The 12,178-nt window shown below is 48.4% G+C and overlaps 1 protein-coding gene across 4 annotated transcripts in view; it reads right to left on the bottom strand.

Annotated features, from left to right (window-relative positions):
• Positions 1-554: 554 nt before the first annotated feature.
• Positions 555-12,178, bottom strand: part of LEF1 (lymphoid enhancer binding factor 1) — a 120,886-nt gene continuing 109,262 nt past the window's right edge. For all 4 annotated transcript variants that reach the window (XM_043570932.1, XM_043570924.1, XM_043570946.1 and 1 more), the window contains one exon: positions 555-1,776. Coding sequence is in view for 2 of the 4 variants with exons in the window: in XM_043570924.1 (XP_043426859.1) it covers positions 1,697-1,776 (80 nt within the window). In the remaining 2 variants the exon portion in view is untranslated. The remainder of the gene's footprint in view (positions 1,777-12,178) is intronic.

Raw genomic sequence — 12,178 nt, 5'->3', positions numbered from 1 at the left:
AACTGGTTCAAGGGATGCAGAGCCACGAAGTACTGATTTTTTTTTAACTGAAAATGTATATAGCTTTTGCTAAATCAGATACCAACTTACAGACCTGCCTAAGAAAAGCTTAAGGGAAGATTATGGAATTCAAACTGAAACCTGGGAAAACGTTGGCTTTCGAGACAGGAGTGGGGGCACAGGGACACCTCGACTTGGGGAGCCCAGTTTGAGGACTACAGAGCTCTGATGATGGAAAATGACCCCAGGCCTGCTGACGGCTGGGGCCCAGGTGGCTGTCTGAGGCACTGAGGGAGGAAGAGAGTCACTCCCATCCAAATCCTGGGGACAGTCTTCTTCGCACTGGCCCCGATTTATGTCTACACCTGGGAGAGGAGGAAGTGGGGTCCAAGCTGTCCAAATACCTTCGAGGACTGCACGACCTGGAGGCAGGGGAAGGCGCCCCTCTGATGTGGCGAGGCCAGGTTGGGCCTGGCCCACGGATTTAGCTCGCCATTACCAGCTGTGATTGTTAGGAACTTATTGTTATTTTTTTTTTTTTAAAAAAGGACACGTTGTTTTAAAATGTTTTATTACAAAGCTTCTTCTTTTAAAAAATGCTCAGCACGTTAACTCAAACTGGAATGACAAACGTTAGATGGCAGTTTGGGGCAAAGGCTGTGCCTCGTTATTCAAAAAAAAAAAAATGGGTACATCAATGCTCATTTTAACAACTGGCATAAAATCCCACTAATTGGCTAATAAAAACAGATACAAATACAGAACATTGAAAGTAATAATTCAAGTGCTGGGCTTTTTACAACAAGGGGGTGAAAAGGAAAGAAAGGAAAATTCACTGCAAACCGGCCTGCTGACGGTATGTGTCAAGGTTTACCATTTAAACAAAGGAGATCAGAAGAAAAATAAAATGAAATAGGACTGCCAACTGCTACCCACGGCGTGGATTCGGCTGTTACATTTATTTAGCTCTATCAAACACCTTACGAAGACGGGAGGCCACTATTTGTTACAATTCACAGAGAAGCCACTTGCCAGAAAAGATGCCGCTCAAAAAAGGGCGGCTTCTTTTCATTTCGTTTTTATTTCCAACTTTTCCAGATCTTTGAGTTTTACTTAAAAGCTCATAGCTAGCAAAATATACAACAAGAAAGTTTAAACTAAAAAGTGTAAATTAAAAAAAATTCAAGTTTAAAAAAAAAAGCAAACACAAGACTGATCCTTTTGCACTGTTAAATAAAAGCTTCAGGAGAAAGGCAAAAAAAAAAAAAAAAAAAAAAAAGAAGAAGAAGAAGAAGACCTAAACAAAGAGGGACGTCTTCCACAAAGTTCCGCGCTGGGGTGTGAGGACGTGCCGGCCGCAGGCTCGGGTTGCTCCTGGCAGGCAAACGTAGCCAAGTTACTGTCCTTGCCAAAAGGTTACAGGTGTGGACGCAAGACGCTCTGGGAAGTGCTGAGAAGTGCACGCGGAGAGGAGGGAGGGCAGCTGCTCAGCCTGCTAGCGTTCTCAGGTGCTCTGTCTGCTTGGCTGGGAAACCTTTTATGCTTGATTTCGGAACTTGGCTCTTGGAGTAGATGAAGGGGGGTTTGGCAGTGATTGTCTTTATGGATCAGCGTCTCTAGCGGTGACCTCAGGGTGAAGGTGGTGTCAATTCTCCATTGGGGTCGACTGGGCAAGCCCTGGAGACAGTCTGGGTTTTCAACAAGCTTCCATCTCCAGAAGAGGTCCCGGGGTCGCTGCCTTGGCTTTGCACGTTGGGAATGAGCTTCGTTTTCCACCTCAAGAAGGAACAAACGAAAAGTTGTTAATGTGCGTTTGTCACAGGCCTTTAACTTCTGTATGCATGTGTCTTGAGATCTCTGCATCTAATAGTGCACTCTGGTGATCTGGTGATGGCTAAAGCGGCAGCCCTAGGGTAGCCCCAGATCCTCGCACTACGTTACAGAGTAAGTCTACTTCGGTGAAGTTTTGCCGTGGTCACATGTACGCGTATGTGTGCGCACAGGGACGGGGAATGCGTTCACCACCCCGGGTGCTGAGCAAGCGCAGGGTAGGCACCGTGAGCTATTAGGGCTGTTAGCACTATAGTGACCTGGCAGTGACTCTTATCATTAACGCACCTACTGCCAGCGCTGTCCCTCACAATGACTGATGGGAACTGTGAAGAAACCATCTATATATGTAGGTCGCTGCTGAAAAAAACAAACGAAGCGGGAGGAGATCGGTCACAGAATGCTATTGACCGAGAACATTTGCGATGCTGACTTCAATTCCTATTCTGTAAAACTGACCTTTCCCTATTTAACGGGGAAACACATGCTACAGCACTGTGGTTTTTAAAATTTAAGCAGGGTACAGATAAGAGCTAGGAAGGACGGTACCTTTCCAAGGACAAAGGAGCAAAGCCTAGACCAGTGGGGAAGGCACCCCGCACTTTCCTATTTACGCTGTACTTATGCAGCACAGATTTTCAAAGGTTTGGTCCAGGCTGCTGCCTCTGATGAGGAGTGGCCCTGCGGTCCTGGGCTAGGAGCTGCAGCAGCTGGAGACAAGTGCAGGCATCAGGATGGACTGCTCGCTGATGGGCACAGACTGTCCCTCTGCTGCGATCTGTCCCCACCCCCCAGCTGTGGGCTCACTCTGAAATCAGAGCTGGAGACTGTCCCCCCACCCCCCGCCCAGCAGGGCGGACACGTGGGGCAGCACCCTGCAACTCCTGGCCTGGCAAGCCGTCCTTCCCCTCCCCTCCCCCACCCCACCCGAGGGCCCTCTCCTCCTCCCTTCTTGAGCTGAGCAGTCACAAACTTGGCTGTCCAGCATGGCCATTTACCACACGGATACTGTGTGCTTCCCTGGAAAGAGTCCCAGTATCTCCTAATAAAGCCATTTCTTTGCACAGCCTCACATCTTCCCACTGTTGTCTCAGTATTCCAGCGTCCTCTTACAAATGCTCCTGGAAAGCTGCTTTCACAGATGCTCTGTACAACTGCAAACCTAAAGGCGACCCCTCCCCACTCAGGATGCTCTTCTAATGTGTGTGTAACTGGCACTGGAATCAGTTGGCAGAGAATGTGTCTTGCTATCAAATAAGACAGACCGGATGCGATTGCTCCTTTAAAATGCAGGGCCATCAGGGCAGACCAAACCTTACCTCCAAATGGGAGAAATGGGGGGCTTACAGAGTTGCTTTATAGATGTAAAACAGGTCAAATCACAATTCTTTTCAAGAAACCACAGGCATGAGGCTCCGGAGACTGGAGACTTCCCACATCTAAGGCTTCACTGGGGGGCTGTGGCTGGGCCAGGCCAGGCGAGCCCCAGCACGGCCCAACCCACCAGTGAAGTCGGTGCAATCAAAGCCGGCAATTACTGCTCGGGCTTCAAAGGCAGCGCGGCGAGGCCCATCTTACATATGTCAAGGCTTGGGCTCCCTCCGCCAGGAGTCACCGCGTGGGCCATTTGTAGAGTGGGTTTGGAGGCGGGCGGCATAGGCCCCCTCCCTCCCCCGACCGTACCCACCATCCAGCTGAAACCCACGAAGTTCCCTTGGACCAGACTCTAACCTTGACAAAAATATCCCACCAACCGAATGGAACCAGGAACTCAAAAGGGCGGAGTCACTTACGAAGAGCCCAAGTAGTAAAGGGGGTGGCTGGAGATTTCATGACTGGATCTATTTCTGGTAAGTAAACAGCACTAACTCGGAGGCATTAGGACTGTCTAGGCCTTGATGCCAAAAGATGCAAGAAAGGACAGGGTGGGGAGGGAGTCCTTCTCCACAGGCTCAAACGAAGATGCTACCAAAAGCTGAGTGCTTCATCCTTGGGGTCTGCAGCCGAGCCCCCCGCCTCAGGCTGTCCCCGGCGGGAGGGGCCCAGGAAACAAGCCCCTTCCTGAGGCTGAGGTGGAAGAGAGGAAGGTCAGCTCCAGCTGTCCAGGCCAGGCCGGGGTCAGCGGAGCCGCTCTGTAGGAACAACCTGGGAATACCCCCTGCGTATCGAGTGATACCATTTCCTTGTTCAGAAATGCTGAGGAGTCCAAAACGATGGGCCGGAATAGAAAGATCCTTCTCCCCCCTCCCAAGTGTTGCTAGGAAGGAGCAGGACCTTTAAAATGTTTTCAGTCATTACACAAGATTTGAGAGAATATCAGAGATAAGTTTTGCAAAAGGTAAACAGAGGCAGATTTTAATTGCAAAAAGTGCCCCCAGAGCAGCACCCCACACACCTCATGCCAACTGCCTAGCCCTGCTGGCCGGCCTTGGGGCAAACTGTGACAAAGTGCTGTTATTTCAGGGCGTGAGATCTAGAAGCAATGACTTCTAGAGCAGGAAGCAAGCAGGACAGAGCTAGTCGGGCCTTGTTATTTCAGAGCACACTGAGGCCCACAGTCATTACATGACTGGTGCATCACGACCCCTAGAGAATACCCGTGCCTCTGGGGGCCTGTGGGTCACAGCCTCATGACTTTGTGACTCTGAGTGGCCTTGTCTGCAAGGAGTTGGTGAGGGAGAAGGAAGAAAAACACGGTCTGCTGAGCACGGATATGCCAGGCATGGGACACACGCTCTACAAGCTCAGCGTCACATGATCACAACAGCCACCATCCCGCCCGCCTACAGAAATTGGGGGTGGTGTGAGGTTAAACAACCTAAGGTCACCCAAACTACAGGTGGCAGGACTCACTGTTGAGCCCTAAACCGATGTGCTCTCTACTGTATCTTGGGGCTAAACTGTCGTTCATTTTCTTCTACCTTCCAATCATCCATCTGCCCGTCACTAGTCAATAGCACTGTGGAGGTGGGCTGCATCTAGACTACCGCCCACCCCCAGGATATTATGCTCTGTGAGAAAGCAGGATGCTGAAGAGAACAAGAGGCATAAGAAGTTAACTGTGAAGTTTAAATCTCCTCAAAGATTGCAAGTGTAACCTACAGAAGCCAGCCCCTTGTAAGCGAACACCACCCAGTGTTTGAGAAAGAGAAGAAATGACAGTGTGTGGTTAGGGAGGCTGCCACTGGGTCGTCTTTCTGCAGCTAGGTGTGTCCTTAGTCTCTGAGTTCGAGACCGGTCAGTCTGCCAGCCACAAGCTCTGAAGCAAGGAGGTGTCCAGAGCCCAGAGGAAGGGGGTCAGTGCGGTGATGGGTCTCTGGCCCTGTGCTTGGATCCAGGCTATACATTCCGAGGCAGGGTTACTGAATCCATGCGGTTTCCTCCCCTGTGGTTATTCAAAGTGAATTATCAGTGAAAGCGGACTTGGGCAACGTTGAGATGATTCTGAGGCAGGCGTGTAACTATTTAACAAACTGCTCTAGGGAAACTTCTGGTTTCTATCTGCAGCTGTCGGTTTCCCTTCCCGATGGGCCCCTTGTGTCTCCTCTGTGAGCACATACATCACAACGGGAGGCCGGGCCTCCCCGTGCAGGTCTTATTCACTTAGATCCTTGCTACTTCTGGAAACAACACAGAAATATTCTCGAAGAACTGTTGGAATAAGAGAGCCTCAAAACATCATTTTAGCTCTATAAGATGAAGTACTTCAGGAAGACAGGAACTATGTAGATCCACCTCAACCTCCCATCTCCAAATTCTTTATCCAATTCACATTTCTCTAGAAGTTCTCCCATACCAAAGATGCCAACTTCACCTCCTAAAAATGAGGCAACAGGATCAGTGCGTACTTTCTTTTCAAACCAAGAATTTCCACTGTTAAACACGTGTGTGTGTGTGTGTGTGTGCGCGCGCGTGTCTAAGCATATGCTTGCTGCACAGGGAGGCGACAGTGCACTGTGGGGTTCACAGCAGAGCTCCAAGCATAGTCCTGGACTGGGTTTGAACACTGGCTTCATTACTCTACCAGGGTTATCTTGGGCCAATTACCCGAACATACCAAACCCTGGTTTCCTCATCTGTAAAATGGAAACAGTAAGTCCCCACGCTTCATAAAGTGGGTTTGAGGGGATAAAAGGAGACAGTGTGTGGTGAGCTTGGCGAGTGCCTGGCATTGGAAGGACATGATAAGGGTTATTACTGCAGTGGGTGGAGACTGGGAGTTAAAGACAGATCCAGGTTCGAACCCGACCCTGCTGCACCCCAGTCACGTGACCCTGGACAAGCCACTGGTGTTTCCTCATCCCTGTCCAGGGCTGCCTCAAGACTGGCATGGGGTAATCTAAGCAGAGACATCTAGCAGAGCACCCAGGACACAATATGTGGACCAGAAACATCCGTTCCATTTCTGATGCTCCAGCCTCAGCATACTTGGGGGAGTGAGCAGAATTCATACCATTTATAGAGCTTCTGGTGGAAAGTACAGACCAGTAGAGAATTCTGCAAAACCTCTTATGAAACATAAAATATCTCTTATGAAACACAGTATCTCCAGACACACAATGATAATTGAGAAAAGTCATCGCAAAAGGGCAGCCAGAGAGGTCTGTTGAGATATTCTCAAAGAACGTACCTAAAATTTTAGAAAATTTCAGGTTAGATATGAATTCAAATGTAATCAAGAAGATGAGCACTACTGTCCCACTGAGATGCCCTCACTGTCCTCTCATTCTGCCAGAAAGACACGGTGACTTTGCCGAGGCTCGCGGATGGTTTTAGGCAGGCTCCCCTCACTCATCGGGAGCTCGGCTAGCTGCTAGCCGGCAGCCTCAGGTCTAAAGAACGCAGCTGGGGAAAAGGAAGTAAAAGAGCCTCAAGCTATCACAGTGCCATCGAGGAATTCATGGGCAGAAGCCGCCCCCTTCCTTCCAAGATCACCCTGCATACACCAACGCAGAGCCCATTTACTTTTAACTTCTAAATTATTCAGATATACTTCTTTTGCTGGTTCCCGAAACCACACAACAGATCGGAAGAATGTGTTACCTTAGAGGAGGGCAGCGTCTCAGGAAGGGAAGGTACAAAAATGATAAAGGGGTAGATTTCTTAAAATCCCACATTATCTGTGGTCAGTTAGCATAGTGGCAAACAGCACCGAGTCCTTGTTACCATATACTATATGCACCGTAGAACAACAGCATGAGGTACTAAGAAATATTTAATTTGAAGGAGAAAGAGTTGAGCGGCACTCAAGAGTTAAACAAATTACATGTTTTGATACTTAAAGAGGGAAACCTACAGTTCTCTGGGAAGCCATTACCCAGAAGGGCTCATTTCCTCAATAGTTCCAGATGGCTCAGTGAGAAAACCATTCTTCTTAAACCAAATTTGTCCAAAATAATTTTCTTATTCTATAAACTATTCTTAAGTGCACTGATCTTAATTTCATGCTCTTTCATGAACAATACTAAATATTACATGTCCCAAGAGGGTTTAAATGAGCCTCTCCCTCTCCTATTATGAGCAACTTTGCTGGCCAAGGGTCCATTTCTCTGTTTCAGTTTCCCAAGGCAACTTAAACACATTTCTGGCTCTCCTGACCACTGAAGAATTGACACTGTAGCAAAGGAGAGATTCTAAAAACCTTCACCACAGGGATGAGTGTCTCCCCACATCTTCACTAAAGCACGGCTGCTGATCTAACAGATCCCAGTCACCGGCTCACTGGTGAGCTGCAACAGACACCCGCTGGGTTGCTGCCTAGCCCCCTTCTTGATTATCCCAACTCCAATACCCCCCACAGTGAGAGCAGTGTGCCCCGATGGCGATTTTGTACGGTGTGACCGTTCCCTCTGGCCACAGCGGATTGTGGACCGAGGAAGGAGTCTGACCCATGCTGGGCTGACTGGAGTCCCTTCTCTGGAATTTGAATCCTCATCTCTTTGGGAGACTGACACTGTCACAATGTGTCAGCTCGGGAGCTCTGGATACATGATCAAAGAACTGAGAAAGTCGATCTACAGAAGGGAGAAGAGAGCAGTTTTCAGGGGCACATGTAAGAGCAGGAAAAGGCCATCTTCCAGTCCTCTCTCTGGGTCATTTGCACTGTTGTCTTTGGCTTCCACAAGATGCCACTGCATCTTTCAAATGCACTTCCCCGTTCTCCTTATGCCAACATGGGCTGTCTCTTCTTGCCATCAAAGGCCCCCACGCTATGAGTCAGCATACAGCGTCCTGAAGAATGGTCAGAATTTGAAAACCTGCACTCCGCACAGCATTTAGTGTGGCCACACAGTGTCATTATGCAGCCATCTCTCTCTCCAGGACAATGTGACCACGCCTGCCCTTCCAGCCAGACGTCTGGATTTTCCTTACTGAATGTTCTTACTAAGAGACATTATAGTTAAGTCTCATTGCCTTGGGAATTCTTTACAGGTTTCTACTAATCTGTGACAAGTTCAGCAGGAATTTGAGGACAAACATAAGAGGAAGGAAGACACGAGTAGGCCACCGCCTCAGACAGGAACATGTCTAGGGAAGGTGCCAGGTGGGAGTGTCTCCGGGCCATCAAAATCTCCATTTCCTAGGAAAGCAACCTGCTGACCCAGACAAGACCAATGCCACACCAGTGGCTGCCTGGCAAAATGTCAGGCAGGAAGTCCCCCACTAGGCGAGGCTTCCTCTTTTTTTTTTAATTTATTTTTTAAATTTTTTGTTTATTGATTATGAGAGAGAGAACATGAGCACATGCATGCAAGCGGGAGAGGGGTAGAGAGAAAGAGGGAATCTCAAGCAGGCTTTGCACTGTCAGCACAGAGCCTGACATAGGGCTCGATCCCATGAACTGTGATATCATGACCTGAGATGAAGTCAAGAGTCAGACACTCAACCAACTCAGCTGCCCAGGCGCCCGGTCAAAGGGCTGCAGCAGGGGTGCTTTGGGAGCGTGAGCAGGGTGCCCGCTGCAGGCTGCACGGCCAGGCCCTGCCCCCATGCCGTGTCCCGCAATGGGGGGGCCGGTCTCCCTGATCGGACAGCCACCTGCCGCCAGGCTTCAGGCTCCCTTCCCAAGAGCCCCAAACCCTCACACATCTCCTGCTTGTTGAGTGACACTTCAAAGTATTTGACCATAGTGTCTAAGCATGAGACAAAAAGATGAAGAGTGGAAAGCAGGATGTTATTTTTTCCTCTTTCCCATTTTCAAAACGTTAATTTTTACTTGGAGACTCTGAACAAGCCTGAAGGTTTTTGTTTCTCATTTTATTATTTTGTAAGAGCTTGGTTTTGCTTTCTAACTGGCCATGTCAACCAGAAGCAAAGAGCCAGAGGCTTGCTGATACCTAATGACTCCATCTGCTCTCAAGGCACAGAACTCAGAGCGAAGATGAGGCACCAGTGGCAAGCTCGCAGGGTGGGCATCAAAGCCTGTACAAAACACCGTTGTCCGTGAGACCCCTGGGCACAGATGGCTCCCTGACTCCAAGAGGGCATGGCTTCGGAAAGACCCTCAGTCCCACGGCCGGTCCCGGAAGTGTCTCCAGCCGCATGCTGCAGTGCTGTCAGGAGGCTGCGTGAGCACCAGGGCCCCGGGCCCCCAGCCCTTAGTTAATAAACAGCCCATCAGGCTCCTGAGCATCACCCTCAAATGGAAAGCTAGAGATGTAAAGCTAAGCACTGTGCAATTAACTACTGCATTCTATACTGTACTAGAAATTACCTCTCCCACACACCTCTTGGCCCCAGGGAAACAAAGCCTCAAGTAAAAAACACATTTTAATCTCAGGTTAGCAAGTATACAAGGTAGAGATTACACCAATATCCAAAACCTTAAGTTTTTGTGAGTATGTCTGTATGTGGGTATCTGTGTGTATCTCTCTGTGTTTAAAAAGGTGTTGTTTTAAAGATAGTTTGCTCTTTTAAACTAGCTCTTTGATGTTATATAGTCAAAAGGAGTATGTTGAGATATCATAAAAATCTTTTCAATCTATGTAATTTTAAGATAATGGGATTTTTTCATTTGTTAAAGTAAATATTAATAAGCCAATTTGTAAAGGTATGTTTTTACATTAGTAAACTTCCAAGTGATCATTCTCTCCAGCTTTTCAAAAATTTTAATTCTTCTGTAACTCCCATGAATCTCGATTAAGTAAGGAAGGAAGGGAAGTTCAGTATTTGATGACAATCTCTGACTTCTGACAAACTCTCGAGATGTTACATATGACTGGCATTTACAACAGTGGCCTAGAGCTGGACACAGCAGAACGTGTGCAGGCTCATTCCTTGAGGCCCTGGACTTCCAGCATTCCTACAAGTGACAAGTTCGTCCTAAAAGCTCAGGATGAATTTGGCTTTTTTGGAAGACCACACAGCTTGGGAATCACCTCTACCCTGGAAGAAAGTCTTTCGTGCAGCCCGTTTCTAATTATCCTAAAAGTCACTGCAAAGTTTGAGACCAGTCAATGCTCATTCGTTTCAACTGATTTCACCAGAGTGAATATGTGTACAAAGCGTGCAAATGGAAACACACGGGAAGATGGGGACACAACTGGTATACAGGGAACTGTTAAAAGGCCAGTTATGTTGGGCTGCAGGAGACAGCTGCAATGGTATTTCGCACCAAAAACATGAAAGCAGTAAATGAAACGTCTATCTTTCAAGGAGCAGAAATACAAATTTTCAGAGGGCTTTTTTGTTCCCTGAGGAAAGATTTTCCTTATTAAGTGGGGATATTTTCCCTACAGTTCGTTGTCCTGTGCTAGTTCAGAGGCAAGAGAGTTCTCTCGCCTTTGTGCTCCATGCATGGTCATCTGAGCTCAAAGATCTAATTTAACAGGACTTTTCTTTCAGGAGGCCAAGAGAGGGTTAAGTTCCACTGCGTACCTAAGAGAAATAAACCCTCTCAAAATACATCTTCACATTGGAGTCACGATATCTTCCCCTCCTGGGTGCTGGGTTCCATTAAGCTCCACCTCACTGGAGAGGAGATCAGGAGGGATTTAGCTAATACTCAGCAACTTCCCTCCAAACTGAAACCAGTTGCCCGAGATTTCACGCCCCGTCGTTGGCAGGATCAGCTCTAATCAAACAGTTTATCTGTCACTGGCTTGTTTCTAAGGTGAAGCCAGCACTAGTGTGGATGCAGTGTGGCCAACAAGGGGCTCACACCAGTGGAGAACCAGATTCCCTAACCAAAGGCGGTCACGCTGGGTGGAGAAGGGGAGGCTGGAGATGATCTACACAGGAACTGAAAAATAGCCACGCTGTCTACATGTCATTTTCAAGACCGTACAGGTGCTTTAGTAAGTTCTGTGGAACCACTCCCAGAACGGGGACTACAAACCTGTAAACATAAAGGAGACTTGAGTCTCTTCAGCAACACTGGGAGGCAGTGCAGACCACAGAAGAGCAAAGCAGACAAGGAAGGGCCACGGACACAGGGTGTCTCAGAGGCCTAAGGACCCAGCACTTTCACTGGAGTGGGGAACCGGAGGTCTACTGGCTTTAAAGGACCTGCCCCAGGCCACACAGCTCAGGAAGGGGCTTCTCGCAGAGCCTGGGTGGCCTCGTTCTCAGTCTAAGTGCTTTCCACAGCACAATGCTCAGTTCCCCGGGTCGTTTCTCAGCCACTGCTCTGGTTTTCAAGGATAGCAGGTCATTATCGGTATCACCTTCTCAGAAGGGCCTTCGTGAGCATCACACCCAAAGCAGAACCCCGCCCAAGTCAGTCCCTGTTTTATTTTTATTACTGCACTCCTATTTTTCTGTTTACTTTTTTTTTTTTTTAATTTTTTTTTCAACGTTTATTTATTTTTGGGACAGAGAGAGACAGAGCATGAACGGGGGAGGGGCAGAGAGAGAGGGAGACACAGAATCGGAAGCAGGCTCCAGGCTCCGAGCCATCAGCCCAGAGCCCGACGCGGGGCTCGAACTCACGGACCGCGAGATCGTGACCTGGCTGAAGTCGGACGCCCAACCGACTGCGCCACCCAGGCGCCCCCGGTTTGCTTTTTAATAACCACCCTCAGCAATGTGAGCACTACAAAAGCAGGGACTTTCTCTGCCTCACTCAACACTACTTTCAGGTCACGGGACGCTATCTGGCATTAGTTAGGGGCTCAGTAAGTGCTCGACGTTGACTAAACAAGTCAACTACTACCCTTACAGGAGCTTCTGAATTCCCAAAACAAAGGGGAAGAGTGGACAGCACGGATACCACCATTCCTGATTTCCTGAAATCCTTATGAATGCAAATCAGAGCTCCTCTCTGCTCCACAATTCTTATCAAATGACTGACTGCCAGTGCTGCCTTCAGAAGAAGGACAGTGTGGAGGACAGTGACTTCAAAGGCTGT

The sequence above is a fragment of the Prionailurus bengalensis genome, chromosome B1, assembly GCF_016509475.1.
Source record: "Prionailurus bengalensis isolate Pbe53 chromosome B1, Fcat_Pben_1.1_paternal_pri, whole genome shotgun sequence".
Classification (NCBI taxonomy): domain Eukaryota; kingdom Metazoa; phylum Chordata; class Mammalia; order Carnivora; family Felidae; genus Prionailurus; species Prionailurus bengalensis.
The sequence above is the reverse complement of the archived record's forward strand: the minus strand, read 5'-3'. Positions and strand labels throughout refer to the sequence as shown.